The sequence below is a fragment of the Mercenaria mercenaria genome, chromosome 2 (genome assembly GCF_021730395.1).
Source record: "Mercenaria mercenaria strain notata chromosome 2, MADL_Memer_1, whole genome shotgun sequence".
Taxonomy (NCBI): Eukaryota; Metazoa; Mollusca; class Bivalvia; order Venerida; family Veneridae; genus Mercenaria; species Mercenaria mercenaria.
The window spans coordinates 48542687-48565978 of NC_069362.1; the positions used below are offsets into that span (position 1 = coordinate 48542687).

Genomic DNA, 23292 nt, shown 5'->3' on the forward strand with positions numbered 1-23292 from the left:
GCCAACTACTTACTTTTATAGCAAACTATTGTTAAATGTAAATATAAAGTTAGAATGCTATTTTTGCGTTAAGACGGGTATTAACCTTATTGGTGCTCCTTCTAAATCTTCCAAGAATCGCCAGCACGAATTATATGGCTTTGCAATAAGTCTCAATTTTGTTCATACCCGCATAGACGCTCAAAGATACCGTTGAATTGTGTGTTGACAGTTGATTTATGTCAAAACTGTATCAAATGAACTACAACTAAATGAATTCTGACTGGATAGAACGTCAGGATTTTAAACAAAAACACATTTTATTTAATACCTATTGTATTTTTTCACCAATTGAAAGCTCTTCTTTCTTTCACGTGACGATACAATATTGTTTGGTGTCATTTAAAATACAGTCACAGTTTCTTAAGTGACATCCGCAGCCTATTGAAATCCATACATTATCATTAGGACAACTCTTCCGATTCCTCATAAAGAGTCATTTGAAATTACTTCCCTTTTATATAACATAAGCAATACAATTCAGGGGGCTGGAAACTGCGATACTTTTGTTATTTTTGAACGAAACATATAAGTGTCAGAACTCAATTTTTACTGGCTAAATCCGATACTTTCATAAAAGTGATATCTGCATTGTTCTATTATTTTTTAATTTCTGAGCCAATTTTCATCATACACGGGATGCTATTTGTATTGTAAATGTCAGCCAAATCGTTGCCTTTTGTTTTCTGAAATCTACAAAGCTGTTCAATTTTCTCAAAATTCTTCAACCTTATTTATTCGTCCTCATTTCGAAATATAACCTTAACTTTTATCTTATCTAGTATCGACACTTCAATGGAAATTCTTCCCAAAGGCTATTTATAAGGCTAGCTTTAACACGAAGTAAATATCAAAAACAGGCGGCCTTAAAATATGTCTATAAAGATTATCCTTGACAAACGAAAATGTGATCCTTGTTGGTAGATGGTCCCTCAATAGGAACATATTAACGTTATTTTATGGTAAGAGAAAATAGTGACCTTTTAAAGCAAGGCTCTTTTTCTATTGGTCTTTTTAGGAGGTGGTCTTTAACACAAGTTTGATTGCAAAGATGTTTTCACAAGATTATAAAGTTTTGTTCTGTGTAAAGTTTCCATATTGGATTGTTTGGCTTAAAAACCTAAAACAAGCATCGATTCTACACGTGAGTGTTCGAACACTCTGAACAAATTTCATTGAAACTCTTGTCTAGCTGGTCCCCCTAGAAATAAATTGAGCCGTGTCAAGAGAAAACCAACATAGTGCGTTTACGACGCGCAGTCTGGTCAGGACTCATGCTGTTCGCTTTCAAAGCCTACTGCAATTAGAGAAACCGTTTGCTGGTCGCAAAGCCACTATGTTGGTTTTCCCATGGCGCGGCTCAATTTAACACGTGATGTCCCTTCGGGGCGAAACTATTAACTGTTACAGTATAGATACAATTGTTTCACGTTGAGGTGACAATTCAGAAGAGCATTTGACTGGGTATCACTTTATTATGTTTTTGAGTCATTATGAAATAGTCTGATGTTTCACTTGAGTATGATTTGATAGTTCAATCTGCATAGTTCCATTGTCTTGACGAATAAAACTCCTAATTACAAGTGAGTCCGCCGTCAATATGCAGGATAGTACCGTTGACCATTTTCGCCATGTCGCTGAGCAAGTATACCGCACCGTCGGCAATATCAGTGGGTTCTGAAAAATGGAAAGAAATTGGTGTAATTAATTTGTTACAAAGACGACAGGTAAAATTCAGAGTAAGTATTGCCTTTCCACGAACAAATAAAAAGAAGGGAAAACTTCAAAATATTAAACAGTTATTGTATAATGGTGAGTTTGATACCCCAGTTAATTAACCTGACCAAGGTTATATTCCCGAGACCGATGCGCACGAGTTTGTTTAGAAGAAGTGTTGCTTATATATATAACTTTTTGTGGTAAATATCACTTTCTACGGACCTGTATGCATGGGGCCAGTTATCGACCATTGAGACAAACGGAATGTACAAGTAATAAAAATACTACTGTATATACATGTATGCTTATCAATGTTGTTACTTTGGGGTCCGTGTATTGTTTTATCTGTTTTGTTTAGTTTGTTTGTTTGTTGTTTTTTGCTGTTGTTTTTGTTCAATGGATTTTAATTGGATTACCTTAACTTAAGTAATTACACACATCTCTTAGAATTTAATAAATACAACATTAACCTGCTAAATGTCCCATTGGTGTCCTGACCACGTATTTCATGCGCTTCTTAGGTTCCTCCCAGGCTATTTTTCCCATGTCTGTCAAAACAATGGTTGGGTGAATTGCATTGACGCGAATCTGAAAAAGTATGTTTAGATACAATGAAGAGAATAAATACGTGCGAAAGCAATATTCATCGTTTCTTTTTGTAACAAACATGAAAGAAAAAGAATTGAAATTGAGCAGCACTATCAGAAAACCAACATAGTGCGATTGCAACCAGCATGGATCCAGACCAGCCTGCACATCTGCTGTTCGCTAACAGTTTCTCTAACTGCAATAGGCTTTGAGAGCGAACAGTATGGATTATGACCAAACTGCGCGGATGCGCAGGCTGGTCTGGATCCATGCTAGTTGCAAAGGCACTATGTTGGTTTTCTCATGGTGGGGCTCAAATGATTCTGTAGGCTACGTAGATACTGTTTTCTTTAATGTTTTATATCAAAGGATACAAGATACTCCTGTACACATTACATGTATTCCGTGCAATGGTTGACAACGGGCTAGACCCGACGACCTGTCAAAACATTATTGAAGTCTTGACGGGTCTCCTCACTGGTAATTAATTTTCTTCAACATCCAAGCAAAATAGATCTTAATTTTCATAAATTATAATAACTTCTGTAGGTGTGACACATCTTTTACGGTTTGTATTTTAGACGAATTAACTTACCAAGGTCCGAATCAAGGGTCATAGCTTGTAGCTTACCTGGTGTGGTCCAAGCTCAAGGGCCATAATCTTTGTTAGAGAATCAACTGCTCCCTTGGATGACGTGTAAGACGTGTGCTCGGAAAAGGCGACATTTGTTGTCATACTAGAGATGTTAACTATGGCTCCTCCCTCACCTCTGTCAATCATACCCTTGGCAACCACCTGAACACAATTTTTTACAGTGACGTCAAATTAACGTACGACACTAAAGACATGCGAACCACAAGGGAATTATTCATTCAACCATTTGTTCTGCACATGGGAAATTGATATTTTAGTAAATGTTAATATTAATCGACAACATTAATGACGTTTAGCTAACAGTTTCGAGTCAATCCAGAAAAATTCCACGCTCCGCTGATTTACGTATAAAGAATTGTATCAGTCTTGTTGAAAATATGACTGTAAAGATATATGTAGCATTGCGCATTCAAAAATACCTTTTGATACAAAGATCAACGCAAGTATGAAAGTAAACAAACCTGGGATACATTCACTATAGCCTGGAAATTCACACTGAAAACCCTGAGAAACAAAATATTATGTTACAATCAGTTCAATGACATACAGAAAGAGATACCAGTATATCTGGCAATAACATCGATATGTAAAATTAACCTTAAAGAACATCTGGAACTAAGCAAAATAATCACCGACGCGATTTGGCGGAATCTTTACTCGAAAGGTAATGAAAAACGCAACACCGTCGGCTTAAGCGGATCTATTTTCATTGCAAATTTAACTAATACTTGTGGCAGTCGAAGATAAGTAAGAAATCTAAAAATATTTTTGTGAAAAAAAATATTATAGTATGTTTGAGGCATCAATAAAAATCATCTTACTCGTATGTCGTCGCCTCAACACAACATGGTATACAATTTATCTTCTTTATTTGTATCTATATGGAGCTACAATAGTTTCGTGCGCGGTGGTCTAGTGGTAAAGGTGTCGGCCGCTCAACCTTGGGGTCGTGGGTTCGAGCCCTACTGGGGTCACGACCACGACTTCTCATATGACATCAATACTGGTTTTTCCAGGAAGCGGACTCGAGGTTCAAGTAAGCTTGAAGTTTTCATCAATCTGACTAAAGTACATCTCCTATTACGCTACGCATAGGATCTGACAACGAGCTATTGATGGCCTCGTTCTGACAACCCTTCCGCTAGCTAATCAAAAGCTACCTTACAACATCCTGCAAGCTTTAAAACGCCTTGGGTTTTGATATCAACAATTTTTATGACAAAAGATGTCAGATAGCCGATTAGCTCAGTCGGTAGGGCACTAGCTTTGTAAACGAGAGGTCCCGGGTTCGAACCCTGGATTAACTGTAAATTTTTCTTACTCTTTGACATTCGAACAAGTTGTCTGATTGGTTCAAACAAAAATCGATTTGCGAAAATAAATATAGCAATATTGGCAATCCAAAATATACAGAAGACGAATGTGAATGGGTCGTTCTCAGATCTTCGTTTAGAAGATCAAGTACTTTAGTCAGATTGAAGTTTTCATCACATTCGAGCGAAAATAAATTAGTATAAACTAAACTAATAGTTTCGTGCTATAGCAAGACAGATATAAACATTGGACCTAGAATAGCCACATACCAATCCAGTTCACTCTTTTTGACGTCCACGAACGGTGTGAGAACCGCCACGCCAGCGCTGTTGACAAGTAGGTGTACTGGCCCTACACTCTCGACTGCTTTTCTCGTCGCATCCCAGTCACATAAGTCGCATGGTAACGGAATTATACTAGGTTCCTATCCCAACAAAATAAAAGAAAGGAAATTGTAGATAGGGGATATCAAACCTGCAGTGCTTCGTCAGTTCAGAGCTGACCTTTCCACGACCTGTCAATACATTAGAAATAAGACTCTGATTTTCTCTTCTCGTAGAAAATAATCGATTGGCACTTCATGTCAACTCATCCCATAATATTTGAAAAGAACTGTCTAGGACATTTTTAATTCGATAGTATATATCTCATTCGGTATATCGTATGTTACTGTAGAGGAATCGATCCCGATTTTCGTCGCTACTTTTAGGATCGATTCCCTATCAATTCAAAGGTACATTTTGGAATCAAAACAACACTGTCCATATTGTATTGTATTACAGGCAATTTCCGCCTCTTGGATAGGCGCACCCACCGGAGAGGTATGTTTGTTTATATGAACTGTGCTCACTAGGTGTGTATATATACCATATATCCATATTTGTACTGATATGCAAGACGTTGCGGTTCGGGCAAGTTATGTGTACGCTTATAAGGCACAAGGAAAAAGCGTATTCTTCCAAAAAATTCGAAGTCAAACGCTCTTGGCACGTGCCGAAAGTACACATTTTTAATTCGATAGTATATATCTCATTCGGTATATCGGATGTTACCGCGGACGGATTGATCCTTCGTGACGTAAATCGGTAGGATCGATTCCCTATAACCTATTTTAACGTCTCGTCCTAGGACCAAACACCTCTGTACACAAGGCAGATATTTTATTTCCCATGAGTCAAAATTCTTGATAACTTTACCTCTCCAGAGCAACAGACTCTTTTCAACAACAATTTTAGCTTTTCCAATGGTGTTCGCTCCAAGAGGTAGCCCTGTGTTATGTAAAATATTACTTACCTCCTCTTTGAACTTCTGAAGATCAGCTTCTATTTTGTCTAAGATAATCACTTCTGCTCCACATTTTAGCAACGCCTGTGCGATAGATTTACCAATGCCTAAAAGTTGCCAGTTAAAATAAAAAATAATATTGCAGTATATCTTCTACTATAAGAAAAATCAGATGGATACATTTATAGTAGCTCACTTGCAATGCAATTACGATACTTTCCACATTAGTTCTATACGATATAACAAGATACGTTTTCTAAAATATTTCATAACAAAACGAAATGTTCGTAGATGTTATACACAATACATAATTAACTTAAAAATCATACGTCATAACCATATTATGCCCCTTCTAGCAAAGAAAACAATACAGAATGATACATTTCGCTCACTTGAAAATAATTACTATCTTGCACTACAATAATTATCATAAAAGGGATACTGATCTTACTGAATAGTGTCATAAATTGTGTATTCATTTACATACATCTGAAAAAAATACTCCAAAGATTAAACACGCAATTTATCAATTCTGTCGTGTAAGCTTGTATTATAGAAATAAGTTTAGTTACATGATATGTCTAGTCACGCTCAGATACAATTATATTGGTGTATGCTTGTATTTGAAATGTTTGAACTGTGTTGAGGCTGTTTTGTAGAGATTGTTTTGTATCATGCAGATGCCCTTAGGGGGCGTTGTATTAAAATTAACTGAAATCTGAAACTTTAATTCAGAGACGTTACGTTAAAAATTTCTTCGTCGATTATTTAAGATTTGAATTACTGAGTACTTGTTAGTGCTATGGGTATTATATTTAATAAACAGCTATAAAAAAGTAACAATATAATCTATTTATAGTAAAAACAAAGAGATGCAATTCTAAAAACAAGGATGCCTCATGGTGGTGAACATTTGTGCTAAGTTACATCAAAATCCCTCCATGCATGAAGAAGAAATGCTCCGCACAAAGTTATTCTTAAATTTAACCTTTGACCTCTAAGTATGACCTTGACCTTAGACCTAGGGACCTGGTTCTTGTGCATGACAATCCGTCTCATGATGGTGAACATTTTTGCCAAGTTAGATCAAAATCCCTCCATGCATGAAGAAGAAATACTCCGGACAAAGTCATTTTTGTATCTGACCTTTGGCCTCTAAGTGTGACCTTGACCTTAGACCTAGGGCCCGGGTTTTGCGCATGACATGTCTCATCCAGGGGAATATTTGTGCCAACTGATATTTAAATCCTGTCTTGCATGACAAAGTTATAGACCGGATAGGAAAACGATTCTATTGACATTTGATCTCAAAGTGTGACCTTGACTTTTAAGCTAGGGTTCTGGGTTTTGCACATGACACGTCGTCTCATCATGGGGAACATTTATGCCAAGTAATATTGTAATCTCTTGATGGATGACAGAGCTATGGACCGGACAGTAAAAAAAAATTATTGACGTTTGACCTCCAATTGTGACCTTGACCTTTAAGCTAGGGATCCAGGTTTTAGCAAGACACGTTGCCTCGTCATGGGGAACATTTATGGCAAGTTATATTAAAATCCATTCATGGATGGCAGAGTTATGGATCGGACAGGAAAATACCATGTTGACCTTTGACCCCCAACTGTGTCCTTGACCTTTGAGCCAGGGGTCCGAATTTTGCACAAGACACGTCGTCTCATCATGGAAAACATTTGTGCCAAGTGATATTAAGATCCATTAATGAATGATAGAGTTATGGACCGGACACGAAACAGACCCTGTTCATGTTATGTTAACATTTGACTGTTATGAGTGACCTTGACCTTTGAGCTAGGGGTCTGAAAGTTGTGCAAGGCACATCGTCTTATTATGAGGTACATTTGTGCCAAGTAATATTAAAATCCCTTCATGGATGGGAGAGTTATGGAAAGCCCTGTTGACCTCTGACCTCCAATTGTGACCTTGACCTTTGAGCTAGGGGTCCGGGTTTTGCGCATGACACGTCATCTCATCATGCGGACGGAATGGCGGAAAAACGCATTCCTATAGTCCCAGAAACTGGTGTTCAACCAGTAGGGGACTAATAAACAGTTAAATACGTTCTCATGTAATAGGTCTTGGCCCGAGTTAGAGTGTGGAGATATATTACATGGTCATTGTGAAACTCTGATTCTTTACGAGCTTATCATAACCACTTAGCCTATAAATGTTTTAATTCAAATAGGGTTGCATGTCAATAAAATGATCTCCCTTGTCTGAAAAAAAAGAAATAAAAGAGATGTTAGATTCATACCGCTGTAAAATTGCATGTCGTCAGAAAGCACTGTTAAACGGGGCAATACCAGAAAAATGAAAAAAATCTCGTATTGCCCGGGCATTAAAAATCTGTCAATCTGGCAATAATGCAATACAATTCATTACGGTGCAATACGAAGAATGCAATATTACTCAGACTGACGTGCAAAAAAAAGCAAAATAGAATAAAACAGAATGAACAAAAACCAATGCACAAACCTCTCCCTCCGCCTGTCACTAAAGCTCGTTTTCCTTTAAAACTGATTTCCATTTTTTATTAATTCGTCCGATCCGTACGCCAAGTATACTCGTCGCCTTTATCTGTTACCTAGTTCCGCGAGCCTCTATATCTTATCAGCTGTACTGCGTGACGTGGCTAGGATAACTTTTGTCTGTCGCTGTTCCGTTAGAGGGATAAAATATCAGATCATAAAATAAGTCATCCTGATAAGCCAAATGAGTAAGGCTATGTGAAAGGCAAATGACACGTCAAACTTCCCAGGACCCATAGTAGATCTTGATCCAGACGCAACCGAATACCGGTATGACCTCTTTGAGGTGTTCTTCCCAGTATACCTCACTGAACTTCTATGTAGAGAAACCAATCTCTATGCCCAACAAAAGTAAAGAACTATTTTAAACCGGCTAGTCGTTGAGCCGAAAATGAGGGCCTGACTCAAGATAAAAGTCTTCATCAGCATTCTTGAGATGTGTATATTTTTAGATCTATGAGCATGAATATTTGATAATATTTTAAGTACTATTTTCAGGAAGTACACAAGTAAACAATAATCAAATAGATGGTTTAAAGTTTTAGAATCTTAGCGAGTAAACATTTATCGGAGTGAGAATTTTTATTGTTACTTTCATCTGATATAGCAAAAAAAAACATAACAATGATTTTTGAGGAATAGTGTCGGAAACAGCCATGCATTGTGCATTTTGAAATGATGTACGTATTTTTTATTTATTTTAAAAATCATCTTTTATCTATATTTTCAGTTATCCCACACTGCAATGTACTGGTCAACTGATTCTTTATTTGGTAACCTGAATGTTAGACGTGTAATGAAGAGGGACAGATGTATTACGTTATACTGTGAACTACAATCCCCACCAGAATATGAGTGTTGACGAGGCGATGGTTAAATACCATGGACGGGTAAATTTCAAGCAATATTTACCAGCTAAGCCGACAAAGTATGAAATCAAAGTTTGGATGAGGGCTGACCCAATAATTGGATATTGTAACCAATTTCAAGTTACACTGGTAAAGAGAACGGTAATCCGGAAATCGGACTTGATGCTAGGTTTGTATGTCATATGGCCAATCTGATCACCTCGGCCTTTATGCTACGCAATAGGCCGGAGAATACGGAAATGCCCGATGTGGCACGATTGGTGATATCGCACTAGACATCTGGGGGAAAACCCATATTGTGAACATTGAAAACTTTTTCACCAGTCCAGATCTTCTTGAAAGACTGCCTTACGAGAGACAGTTTGAAGTAACAGAAAGGGGTTTCCCACATCAATGCTGAAACCTAAGGAGATAAAAGAGCAGGGACAATTTAGAATTGCCCAGAAGTGGGAACTTACAAGAACACTTAGTCTTAGGATCATGAAAGTTGATAGGGAGGTTGACCATGACCAGCAAATGATTCCTATTGATTTTGAGGTCAGTAGGTCATAGGTCAAGGTCACAGAGACACAGAACAATTAAACGGCTTCCAGATGATAACTCAAGAACGCTTGAGCCTAAGATCATGAATGTTGATAGGGAGGATGGTCATGACCAGCAGATGACCCCTATTGAATAGAAAATATGATGCACCTAGAATTTCTTTTTATATATATTGGCAAAAGGCAAAACCGCCTCAACTACCGCAATCGATAGGATTATCAATGTCTCATCTAAAGTGTAAGTTATCGATACTCAAATATGTCACGCAAATGGTAAAAAGAAAGATAACATTGTTTACAAAGCAATCGAATGAGACAATTAATCAACGTAAAACAAAATATATATATCTTATTTAGTCTGAAAAATGGCAGCAAAACTAAGAGTAATTGGCATGTGGCATGAAAGAAAATGATACATTAACGGGAAAAAATTCGTTTCCCCATTTTGACCGTAAGGAAAAAAATCATTTCACGCTGATGACACGTTCGAGCTCTAGAAAATGTCTAAAGGTTTATGACCTTGACCTGTTGACAATTGTACCGATTACAACCAGTAATAGGTTGGAACCAATCTGTAAATGGTCGGAAACAATTTTTAGTCTTGAGATCATTTGCGTTGATCAAAGAAGGCCATGCTGACATTTTGAGAACATGGACAATATATAAAGTGCCTGCCTATTCGATCTTTTTAATGTGATCTTGAACACTTAAACACTTAAACATAACCTAATTATGCGAAACATGTGTGCCAACTTGATTAAAGCAGGAGCTGTTTGTACAGCACCTATGATCCCCATGAATGACTTCTAGCCGGGATACCGGGTACGTATTTTTCAGTATACGGTACGTATTTTTCAGTATGCGGTGCAGTTGACCTTAGACCCTATGAGCGAAAAATAGTATACTCGAGTCATCATTAATCATTCAATAAAATTCCATTGATGTCTATCCAAGCATTTTCCGTTTCAAGGTCTATGCCATTGTGACCTTAACCTTTGATCTAGTGATCCGTAGAACAATAGAGGTCACTTTTTAAACACAGATAATCATTCTATATTTCACAGTGTTTAGCCCATTAGGTCAAGCCTTTTCGAGTTATAAATCTGTAACCATTTTCAGTTTTCAGGACACTGTGACCTTGACGTTTTTACCCCCACAAGGAAAGGGTATCTGGTGACCATAATCCCCAAGACGTTCGACAGCTACAAGGGCTAATATTCTCCAGTTATTGTCCAGCCAACTGTGAGGGTGTAAAGTGGACTAGATATAGTGCAGTGTAAATACATGTTCAGGATTTTAACGACACACGCATGTTCGGGATTTTAACGACACACTCGGGAGCACCCGGCCCCGCACATGTACAGTCACCCTGCATCTCCACTAGATGTCCACACAGGGATTTTGTGGAGTATCAGCGTTGAAGTTGAAGTTGAAGAAACCATATTTGACCTTGAGATCATTATGAACTCGACCTTTAGACCTACCTACTCCAAATATGACATGGATCATCTACTGACCACAAGGAATAACATCGTTTAAAAGGCTTGATCCCAAATGTTCACCAGTAATTAATAAGAAACCACTGAATTCAGTAGGGATTATCTACTGTACAAATGCAATCATCCAATTTCACGGCTGTATAATTAAACGTCTAAAAAATCTACCTAAAAACAAAGTTTTAACTTTAATAGGAAGTAAATATCAGGCTGTTAAATCAGGCGGACTTGCAACACTAAATTTTACTGGAAGACCAAAACGTGAACACGTGTGCATTTTTTCCAGAACGGGAACAATATGCCAGGATAATTATATACATGAACAATCAAATATGTCTATAAAGATTATCCTTGGGACACGACAAAGTGGTCCTTGTTTGCAGGTGGTCCTTCAACAGGGGTATATTACCGTTATTTATGGTAAAACGGGAAGAGAATATAGTGGCCTTTATATGCAGGATTTTTAGTGACCTTTATTTGGAGGTGGTCTTTAGCACAAGTTTGATTGAAAAGATTTTTTCACAAGATTATATAGTTTTGTTCTGTGTAAATTTTCCATATAAAATCGTTTGGTTAAAAAACCTGACATCGAATCTACACTTGAACGAATTTCACTGAACCCCTTCTTCAGAAATAAGTTGAATGGTCTCCCCTCAGAGAGAAACTATTAACTATTTTTTCTGATTCTGCATTTTAATACTGTACCAGTTAATAATATTTCTGACAGTGGACTTAGTATCACTATACACGTTTGTGTGCAACTATGAAATATTCTGATATTTTCACTTGAGTATGATTCGTAGCATAGTTCAAATTGCATAGTTTTCATCGTCTCTCGGCTCCTAATTAGAAGTGAGTCCGCCGTCAATATGCAGGATCGTACCGTTGATCATTTTCGCCATGTCGCTCAGCAAGAATACCGTACCGTCGGAAACATCAGTGGGTTCTGAAAGCCATTTTGTTAAAAAGTTAGTCAGAGTAAGTGTTGCCTTTCCGCGAAAGAAAACTTATGCTAAGAAGGAAAAAACTTAAAATGAGCCGCGCCATGAGAAAACCAACATAGTGGGTATGCGACCAGCATGGATCCAGACCAGCCTGCGCATCCGCGCAGTCTGGTCAGGCTCCATGCTGTTCGCTTTTAAAGCCTACTGGAATTGGAGAAACTATTAGTGAACAGCATGGATCCTGACCAGACTGCGCGGATGCGCAGGCTGGTCTGGATCCATGCTGGTCGCATACCCACTATGTTGGTTTTCCCTTGGCGCGGCTCAAATATTAAACAGATATTGTACAATGATGTGGTGAATATCCAAGTCAAATTGTCTACGTACTCGCAAGGAGTTCGGCAGAAATTGGAAGATAGATAGATAGCTAATTAACCTGACCAACAAAATCTGTATAAAGATCCTTTGGAAGCAAAGAATGCAACGAAGTTTATATTCCCCGAGACCGTTGCGCAGGAGTTTTTGCGGTAAATATCACTCTCTATGGACCTGCATGCATGGGGCCAATACCTAAACTTATATTAAGTCATTGCACATTAAAATTTAAAAAAATACAACATTAACCTGCAAAATGTCCCATTGGTGTCCTGACCAGGTATTTCATGTGCTTCTTTGGGTCCTCCCATGCTCTTTTTCCCATATCTGTCATAACAATGGTAGGGTGAATTGCATTGACGCGAATCTGAAAAAAGTATAGTTAGACACATTGCGGAGAATCCATAAAGTATTTATCATTTCCTTTTTTGTTGTTTAATAATGTGCAGAAAATATTACTAGAGGCTACGTACAAATGGTTACTTTAAGCTTTTAGCTTTCTGTGCACATTACATGTATTCCACGCAAGGGATGACACCAGGCTAGAACCGACGACCTGCCCAAATGTTACTGAAGACTTGAAGTGTCTCCACTATTGGTAATTATCTTTAACATCAAAGCAAAGGATGACTTAAGTTTTCATTAAAAATAAAAACTTCTACTGGTGTGACATACTTTATTTGGTCTGCATTTTAGACGACTTAACTTATCCAAGTCCCAAGCTCAAAAACCATAACTTTAAGCTTGTCTGATGTGGTCCAATCTTAAGGACCATAACTTTAAGCTTGTCTAATGTGGTCCAAGCACAAAGACAATATCTTTAAGCTTGTCTGGTGTGGTCCAAGCTCAAAGACCATAACTTTAAGCTGCATTTTAGACGACTTAACTTATCTAAGTCCCAAGCTCAAAGACCATAACTAAGCTTGTCTGATGTGGTGCAAGCTTAAGGACCATAACTTTAAGCTTGTCTGATGTGGCCCAAGCTCAAAGACCATAACTTTAAGCTTGTCTAATGTGGTCCAAGCTCAAAGACCATAACTTTAAGCTTGTCTGATGTGGTCCAAGCTCAAAGACCATAACTTTAAGCTTGTCTGATGTGGCCTAAGCTCAAGGACCATAACTTTAACTTTGTCTGATGTGGTCCAATCACAATGGCCATAACTTTAAGCTTGTCTGATGTGGTCCAAGCTCAAGGACCATAACTTAAAGCTTGTCTGATGTGGTCCAAGCTAAAAGACTATAACATTAAGCTTGTCTGATGTGGTCCAAGCACAAGGACCATAACTTTAAGCTTGTCTGATGTGGTTCAAGCACAAGGACCATAACTTTAAGCTTGTCTGATGTGGTCCAAGCTCAAGGACTACAACAGCTTCTCTGATGTGGTCCAAGCTCAAGGTCCATAATTTGAAGCTTGTCTGATGTGGTCCAAGCTCAAGGACCATAACGTTAAGCTTACCTGATGTGGTCCAAGCTCAAGGGCCATAACTCGTGTAAGAGTATCAACTGCTCCCTTGGATGAACAGTACGACGTATGCTCGGGAAAAGCGACGTTCGTCGTCATACTAGAGATGTTAACTATGGCTCCTCCCTCACCTCTGTCAATCATACCCTTGGCAACCACCTAAAACAACGTTTTTCAGTGACGTCAAATTAAATTATTACACTTAAGAGGAGTTAACAGAGAGCGATGCACTTAAGCCAACCGTTCATTCAACCTCTTGCACATGAGAGATAGGTGTTATAGTAGATGTTTGATATATTCATCGACATCATTAATGATGTTTTAGCTAACAGTTTTGAGTCAATTCAGAAGATTTCCACGCTCTGATGATTTACGTATAAAGAATTTAATAAATTTTGTTGAAAATATTACTGTAAAGATATATATGTAGCATTATGCATTAAAAATGCGTTTTGATACAAAACGGAAAGAGGCAATGAAATTAAACAAACCTGGGATACATTCACTAAAGCCTGAAAATTCACACTGAAAACCCTGAAAGACAAAACATTTTGTTACAATCAGTTCAATGACATGCAGAAAGACACACCAGTATGTCTGACAATCTGACAATAGCATTCGTACCGCAATGCAGCGAAAGAATTTGCTATTATTGTACAAATGTAGTGCTTTTTATACTGCAAGTTGGCAAGTAAAACGTACTTGTACTGGTCGAGAAAAGTCTAAGGAATTAACAAAAATGAACTTACTCACACGTCGTTGCCTCAGCGCGAAACAGTATACATGTACAATTTATCTTCTTTATCTATATATTCGTTCGTGCTAAAACAACGCTTTACTTAAAAATAAATATATACATTGGGCCTAAAATAGCCACATACCAATCCAGTTCACTCTTTTTGACGTCCAGGAACGGTGTGATAGCTGCCACACCAGCGCTGTTGACAAGAAGGTGTACTGGCCCTGCACTCTCGACTGCTTTTCTAGTCGAATCCCAATCACTTAAGTCGCATGGTAACGGAATTATACTAGGTTCCTGTCATTACAAAATGATGGAATAAGAAATTGTCGATAAGGAATATCAATGCGTTTCGTCGAATGGGATTTTTTATCACTAAAACTTAAACTGATCTACTGGTCTACCCACGGCCTGTCAGTTCCTGTTTTCTGTTTTCATGTACTTGTTGACTAGCAGTTTATGTACTTGGATCGCATTTGGATTTAAGTTACATGCTGATTTGCACTTACTCACATTCATTTGGATGTTATTTACATCTGATCCAAACTTCATTTTCTCGCGCGTCATATCTTCAGAGTTTTTTTGTGTTGTTGTTGTATCAGCAATTAAAGGGATAAATAAATAAAATATATATAATATAACTTCTAATAACGTCACCTCAAAAGATCAAAAAAATATTTACAAAGGTGGGTATTATTTCTTTTCCATTATATAGAATTCTTGATACATTCACGTCCCCAGAGCAACAACTCATTTCAACAAACACATTTTAGCCTTCCCAATGGTGTGCACTCTACAGAGGTAGCCCTGTATAATGCAAGTATTACTTACCTCCTCTTTAAACTTCTGAAGATCAGCTTCTATTTTTTCTAAGACAATCACTTCTGCTCCACATTTTAACAATGCCTGGGCAATAGATTTACCAATACCTACAAGTTGCCAGATAAAATTTAGAACAATATTGCAGTATATCTTATACTATAAGGCAAAATCAGAAGTATATATATTTGGTAGTTCCTTTTCAATGAAGTTACAATACTTCCTACATCGGTTCTATACGATACAAGATACGATCTGATTCAAAAAGTGAGATGCAATCAAATACATCTGAGATACGGTACAATATGCTTGCAATACGATACCATATATAGTGTTAACACATGACATGATTCGATAAAATGGCACTAATGTTAAAATACATTTTACGACACGATAGCTAGACAAATAAATCGCCATAAACGACGAATAGACACAATTACTTTCAAAAAAGCATAATAATATAAAATAAAATGAACAAAAACCAATGCACAAACCTCTTCCTCCTCCTGTCACTAAAGCTCGTTTTCCTTTAAAATTGATTTCCATTTTTATTAATTATTTAAACAAAAAAGTTATACTCTATGAATCAAGTTATATCACTCCAAGTTGTATAAACTTGCACCTTATGGTAGTGAAATAGCTTCCTCGTCAACTTAATAAGTAGGAAATGGAGCGTATCTTAGTTACCATGCACGTAAACGATGGTATTTGCTTAAAATCCCCGGTTCATGTCGTCTTTCCGGTCGAAAATGGTGATATGTAAGCACCAAATGATAGTTACCCCTCATATCATTTGAATTTAGGTGCTGGACGAACATAAATAGTATTAAGGCATTTGCTTTAAGAGTCCGTATTAAGACTGTCGTCAAGTAATGCATACTAGTCTGAAAATAAATCATGATCCACTTAGAATTTCTTTTTTTTTTTCACATATATTTTCATTGGCGAAAGGCAAAAACGCCTGAACTTCCGCAATCGATAGGATGCTTTTTATTGATACTCGGATAAGTCAAGGAAGATAAGATTGTTTACAAACCAATTGAATGCTACAAGTAATAAACAAAACTTATTTAATTAGAAAAATGGCAGCAAACCTAGAGTAAATGGCATGAAAGAATGTGATATATTAACGAAAAAAAACAAGTTCGTTTCCCTATAAATATCATTTCACAAACTTTGATAACACACTCGGGACTGTAGAAAATGGCCCAAGGTTTCTGAAGCAGTTTTCAGTCCAGCGGTCATTGTGACATTAACCTGGTGACCAATTAAACAATTAGAGTTATGTACTAATCACAATTAGTAATAGATTGGAAACAGTAATGTAAATGTGTGGAAACTATTTTTACGCTTTGATGAAAGAAGCCGGCATGTTGGATTTTGAGAATACAGACAAAATATGAACTGACTGTTTAACTTTGACCTGCACATAACTTCATTATGCTAAATATGTGCGCCATCTTGATAAAAACAGGACCTGTTTATACAGCACATGTTTTTTTTTTTTTTTTTTTTTTTTTTTTTGGTATTGTATGTGTGTGGGGGGTGGGGTGAGGGTTAACGTCGTTTTTCAATAGTACTGTATTTCAATTATGTAACGGTGGACATCTAACCTAACCAGTGTTCCTGAATTCTGTACCAGTACAAACTTGTTCTCCGCAAAGTAACTGCTAACTTCCCCACATCAATCAGAAGTGAAGGACGAATGATTTCAGACACAATGTCTGTTATCAAATCGTCACGGAAAACACACGCCTCGCCCGGGTATCGAACTCACGACCCCGCAATCCGTAGATCTACGCTATCCCTATTGGGATAAGTGGGCATGTCACAGCACATATGATCCCCATGAATGACTTCTCGTCGGGATACTGGGTATTTTCAGCATGAGGTGAAGTTGGCCTCGGACCCAATGACCGAAAAAAAGTATACTTAAGTCAATCATCATTCAATAAAGTTCAGTGATGTATATCCAAGCATTTTCTATTGGAAACCGTTTCCATGGCCATTGTGACATTGACCTGTGATTTATTGATCGGCAAAACAATAGAAGTCACTTGTTAACCACAGAAAATCAATATATATTTGACAGTCTTTGGTCCATTAGTCAAAGCTTTTTAGAGTTATAAATCTGAAACCAGTAAGTCTTCGGGACACTGTGATCTTGACATTTATTATCCTCAAAGGAAAGGAAAGGGGTTTCTGGTGACCACATGCACTAATCAAGACTTTTGACGGCCGGCACAAAAGCAAACATTCTCCAGTTTTGAACAGAAACCATATTCGACCTAGAGGTCATTTATAAACAGAAACCATATTCGACCCTGACGTCATTTTGAACAGACACAATACTGGTCCTTGAGGTCATTATAAACAGAAACCATATTCGACCTTGAGGTCATTATAAACAGAAACTATATTCGACCTTGAGGTCATTATAAACAGAAACCATTTTCGACCTTGAGGTTATTATGAACTCGACCTTTACACCTATCTACTCCAAACATGGCATGAATCATCTACTGGCCCAAGGAATTACATGTTTGTACATCGTTTAAAAGGCCTGAACCCAAATAATAAGAAACCATTTGAGTTTAATAGTGATTATCTGCTGTACAAATGCATTCATCCAATTTCACGGCTGTAGGTATAAACGTTTTCCAGTGTTTAGTTAATTAAGAAGGCATTGTGAATTGACCTAATGACCCATTAAACAATTGACGATATATCCCGCAATCCGGGAGGATCGGAAACCATTTTCAGTCTTGATCATCGACACGGATCTTGGACATTTTGACCTTTCATCTGGTTATTTATTGAAAACTGTTTCCAACCTAAGGATCAATGTGACCTTCATCTAATGACCATTCTAACATGGTTCGATTTGTTTTCCAGTTAAACAAAGAAGAAAATCAAGCTCTATATATTTAACAAATAATCTAGGCCTTCGAGTGGTTTATCGTCTGATTTACCACAGTTCAGAGTTCAGATGCGTAGGAATTGAACCACGAGGGCGTCAGCCCGAGTGGTTAAATACTGAAGCATCTGAACGATGAACCGTGGTAAATTAGACGATAAATCACAAGAAGGCCTAGATTATTTTCATTCTGACATACTCATTGATATATTTTAATAAATATTATGCTGGACTTCATTTACGCGAGGAGTAATGTATCAGACGTCATGTGGCAATTTGACGTCATAATGCTCTCGCTCGTCAACCGTTGTTTATCGCAGAATATACAGAGCTTGATTTCCTTCTTTGTTTAACTGGAAATCAAACAGTGTCATGTTAGAATCTGCGATAAACAACGGCTGACGCGCGGACCGGTAAGAGAGCATTATGACGTCAATTATGACGTCATATTGCCGCATGACGTTCGATACATTACTCCTCAGGTAAACGAAGTCCAGTATAATATCTATTAAAATATATCAATGAGCATGTCAGAATGAAAACAATCAAGACCTTCTTGTTATTGATCGTCTAATTTACCACGAAGGCCTTGATTATTTGTTAAATAAAACATTTCGAGGGCTTGGCGCAAAACTATTGTATCTTGTTCTTTATTTATATACACTTACAATAGTTTTGCACCAAGACCTCGATTTGGAATTATATACTGGCCACAAGTGGTAATAATTCGGAAACATTTTTTCAATCTTGGTTACCGAATTTGACTTGGGATCTATTTGCCATCCAACACGATAGACACATGTCATCATTTTAGGATGTTTTACTGGTTAAAACTAAAGTTTTCTCCCGTTATTCACTGGAAACAGTTCTAAGTCTAGAGGCGGCATTATGACCTTCATCTAATGACGCATTGAACGATTGGAGATATATACTGACCATAATTAGTGAAGGATCGGGCACCATTTTCAGACTTGATACCCGACTTGGATATCGTAGTGGCCCTCAACATTATAGGGACCATCTAATGAACACATGCAATCATCATATTAAGTTTGAAGGTCAAAAACTGAAGCTTTCTCCGGTTTATTTTTAGAAACAGCTTTCAGTCTACATGTCATTTTGACCTTGACCTTATGACCATTTGAACTAATGGAATTATATTCAAATCACAATCAGTAGTTGATTGGAAACCATTTTTAGTCTTGATCACTGACTTCGATCTGTACCTAGTGGTCTCAACAAGAGGGCCAAGATGGCCCTAGGTCGCTCACCTAAGAAACACACCATAACAGTGTAAAGCATGTTTGACCTAGTGATTTCATGGAAACAAATATTCTGACCAATTTTCATTAAGATTGGACCAAAAAATTGGTCTCTTGTGATAAAACAAGCATTTTCTTAGATTATGATATGACCTAGTTTTTGACCCTAGATGACCCATGTTCAAACTCGACCTAGATTTTATCAAGGCAATCATTCTGACCAAAATTCATGAAGATCAATTGAAAAATACAGCCTCTATCACATATACAAGTTTTTTCTTTGATTTGACCAAGTGACCTAGTTTTTGACCTCATATGACCCATATTCAAATTCGACCTAGATTTCATTAAGACAATCATCCTGACCAAATTTCATAAAAATCAATTGAAAAAAACAGTCTCTATCGCATACACAAGATTTTTCTTTAATTTGACCTAGTGACCTAGTTTTTGACCTCAGATAACCCATATTCAAACTCGACCTAGATTTCATCAAGGCAATCACTCTGACCAAATTTCATGAAGATCAATTGAAAACTACATCCTCTATTGCATACACAATGTTTTTCTTCGATTTGACCTAGTGACCTAGTTTTTTGACCCCAGATAACCCATTTTCGAACTCGGCTAGATTTTATCAAGGTAATCATTCTGGCTAAATTTCATGAAGATCAGTTGAAAAATACAGCCTCTATCGCATACACAAGGTTTTTCCTTGATTTGATCTAGTGACCCAGTTTTTAATCCCAGATGACCCATTTTCGAACTCGGCCTAGATTTCATCAAGGTTATCATTCTGACCAAAATTCATGAAGATCAATTGAAAAATACCGCCTCTATCGCATACACAAGGTTTTTCTTTGATTTGACCTAGTGACCTAGTTTTTGACCCGAGATGACCCATTTTCGAACTCGGCCTAGATTTCATCAAGGCAATCATTCTGACCAATATTCATGAAGATCAATTGAAAAATACAGCCTCTATCACATACACAAGGTTTTTCTTTGATTTGACCTAGTGACCTAGTTTTTGACCCGAGATGACCCATTTTTGAACTCGGCCTAGATTTCATCAAGGCTATCATTCTGACCAATATTCATGAAGAATAATTGAAAAATACAGCCTCTATCGCATACACAAGGTTTTTCTTTGATTTGACCTAGTGACCTAGTTTTTGACCTGAGATGACCCATTTTCGAACTCGGCCTAGATTTCATCAAGGCAATCATTCTGACCGGTATTCATGAAGATCAGTTGAAAAATACAGCCTCTATCGCATACACAAGGTTTTTCTTTGATTTGACCTAGTGACCTAGTTTTTGACCCGAGATGACCCATTTTCGAACTCGGCCTAGATTTCATCAAGGTTATCATTCTGACCAATATTCATGAAGATTAGTTGAAAAATACAGCCTCTATCGCATACACAAGGTTTTTCTTTGATTTGACCTAGTGACCTAGTTTTTGACCCGAGATGACCCATTTTCAAACTCGGCCTAGATTTCATCAAGGTTATCATTCTGACCAATATTCATGAAGATTAATTGAAAAATACAGCCTCTATCGCATACACAAGCTAAATGTTGACAGACGACGGACGACAGACGACAGACGACAGACGACGGACGACAGACGACGGACGACGGACGCCGGACATTGAGCGATCAGAAAAACTCACCTGAGCATTGCTCAGGTGAGCTAAAAACATTGACATTTCTCCAGCTATTTATCGGAAATTGATGTCAACGGGCCCTTGACCTTTTAACATCTTAAACAACTGGAATTATAAACGGACCATATTAAATCATCCTATAATCGGTGGTGAAATGTGTACCGAATATCAGTCCAAAAGTGAATATGTTTTGCATTTTGTTACCAGGTTAAAATGTATCCAGCTTTGTATGTCGAAGCGTAACGACAATAGGCCACCTATCTCCAACTGTTGGAAACAGTTCTAAACTTCTAGGTCACTGAGATCATTGACACACCGAATCCCAAAACAAGAGGAATGATACAATCACTGGCCGAGTTTTGATTGCCACAGTCTGATCAAATCAAAAATCGTTTTTGGTTCCTAGGTCACCTCGACCTTCAAAGCAATAGGTATGTATCATCTGCTGCTTATTTTATGTATTCCGAAAGCAGCAGGTGCATATGCTGCTCGACTGAACACTGCCAGACCACGACTACTTTAAGATGTCACGAAAGGCTGAAATGAAACCTTTCTCGCATACTAGAGATTCTACAGCGATTCTCGGGACTGTGATGTATATCTGATGGATGAAAATGGTATAGCAGGGGACTAACCTGACTCCCTGGTTCAATTCTCGCCTCTTCATAGAACTTCCCATCTAGGTAAGAATGGAATGAAACTTGCTGGATCACAATTAATGACTGAAAATGTATTTTTTACCTTGTTATTCTTTGTAAACACCCTAATCAAAATTTCTAATGCGGCAATATCCTTCATTATACTTATTTTTTGAAATTTCACACACATTTAGAAGCATAAAAATCATGAAAACTTTTATCTCGTCATATACGTTTAATACAAATCCGAATTCGATTAGACACTACATCATTGAATATCAAATATCTGCACCTTTGTATCCTTAAAAGTGGTATTTGCTTACTTTTTTTACTCAAGTTTCATGAAAATCCTTCGAGGGGATTATGAGATACAGAGTGGACACAAAATGGTTGGCTCAAGCCTTTGACCAAGAGTTGTGACCTTGATCTCGAGCCAACATGGCTGACTCTTAGGTTCTGCACATCGTCTTGAGGTGATGATTTGACCAAAGTTTCATGAAAATCCTTCAAGGGGTTTACGAGATACAGAGCAGACAAAAATGGAAGGCTCAAACCTTTGACCTAGAGTTGTGACCTTGACCTTGCGCCAACATGATTGACTCACGAGTTATGCACATTGACTTGATGACTTGATCATTTGACCAGTTTCATGAAAATCCTTCAAGGGGTTTTGGATATACAGAGCAGACACAAAATGGAAGGCTCAAACCTTTGACCAGAGTTGTGACCTTGACCTTGAGCCAACATGGCTGACCCATGAGTTCTGCACATGTCTTGATAAGGTCATCATCTGACCAGTTTCATGAAAATCCTTAAAGGGGTTTAGGAGATACAGACCAAACACAAAATGTTACATACAGACGGAAGGATGGAAGACCATTCCTATAACCCCCCACCACTTGTGGTGGGGGATTGATAAAAATAAACAATTGCTGAAAACTACGTTCAACCTAGTTATGTGAAATTTCAGCACTGGGATATTATTGCAAATGCATCCAAAATGAAGATATGCAAGAGCTCTTTGAAAATTGTGTTTTTAAAGGTGCTAACTGTCCGGAAGTGTGACCCTTTTACGCAGCCCTTTTCTGGAATTTGATGTATATATCAGTAAACTGACAGTTCCTATGTAGGGTAAAATACGTTTTGTATGCTGTTCAGTTTACGTGCGAAACCTTTTCTTTCTACAATTTGGTGTTGTTTGAATTCTTTTTTCTTGAACATTTTATCAATTTAGTAGGTAGTCTGCACTCGTTAGAAGTTTTGATTTTTGTAGATCATTCAAATGGCAGGCACTTGTCCATTCACATTCCTGAGACTAACCAATCTACACAGCATCTGTCTGAAAGTAGACCAAAACGAGACCCAACCATCTTCAGCTTTGTGTAAGAAGTAAAAATCAACTACAAAG

The 23292-nt window shown here is 37.5% G+C and overlaps 2 protein-coding genes across 2 annotated transcripts; both read right to left on the reverse strand.

Moving 5' to 3' along the window:
* Positions 1-403: 403 nt before the first annotated feature.
* LOC123563899 (L-xylulose reductase-like) lies at positions 404-8252 on the reverse strand. Its single transcript, XM_045357050.2, has 7 exons — positions 8096-8252; positions 5609-5706; positions 4585-4739; positions 3463-3505; positions 2978-3142; positions 2229-2346; positions 404-1716 (listed from the first exon to the last, which is right to left on the reverse strand). Exons 1-7 carry the CDS (start codon positions 8145-8147, stop codon positions 1613-1615), a joined length of 735 nt encoding a protein of 244 aa, XP_045212985.1. The 5' UTR covers positions 8148-8252; the 3' UTR covers positions 404-1612.
* A 2920-nt stretch (positions 8253-11172) lies between these two features.
* Positions 11173-16105, reverse strand: LOC123563898 (L-xylulose reductase-like). The gene is made up of 7 exons (XM_045357048.2): positions 15889-16105; positions 15407-15504; positions 14718-14872; positions 14328-14370; positions 13831-13995; positions 12624-12741; positions 11173-12001 (listed from the first exon to the last, which is right to left on the reverse strand). The coding sequence occupies exons 1-7, from the start codon at positions 15938-15940 to the stop codon at positions 11898-11900; spliced, it is 735 nt and encodes a 244-aa protein (XP_045212983.1). The 5' UTR covers positions 15941-16105; the 3' UTR covers positions 11173-11897.
* Positions 16106-23292: the final 7187 nt, after the last annotated feature.

What these genes read in the sequence shown, in the direction of transcription:
- LOC123563898 (XM_045357048.2), bottom strand. Translation starts at nt 15,940, where the DNA reads ATGGAAATCAATTTTAAAGGAAAACGAGCTTTAGTGACAGGAGGAGGA. An exon ending in TTCAGAAGTTTAAAGAGGAG is followed by an intron (nt 14,873 to 15,406) that starts GTAAGTAATACT and finishes TTGTAATGACAG; the next exon opens with GAACCTAGTATAATTCCGTT. An exon ending in AAAAAGAGTGAACTGGATTG is followed by an intron (nt 14,371 to 14,717) that starts GTATGTGGCTAT and finishes TTTGTCTTTCAG; the next exon opens with GGTTTTCAGTGTGAATTTTC.
- LOC123563899 (XM_045357050.2), bottom strand. Translation starts at nt 8,147, where the DNA reads ATGGAAATCAGTTTTAAAGGAAAACGAGCTTTAGTGACAGGCGGAGGG. An exon ending in TTCAGAAGTTCAAAGAGGAG is followed by an intron (nt 4,740 to 5,608) that starts GTAAGTAATATT and finishes TTGTTGGGATAG; the next exon opens with GAACCTAGTATAATTCCGTT. An exon ending in TTGAGCTTGGACCACACCAG is followed by an intron (nt 2,347 to 2,977) that starts GTAAGCTACAAG and finishes ATACTTTTTCAG; the next exon opens with ATTCGCGTCAATGCAATTCA.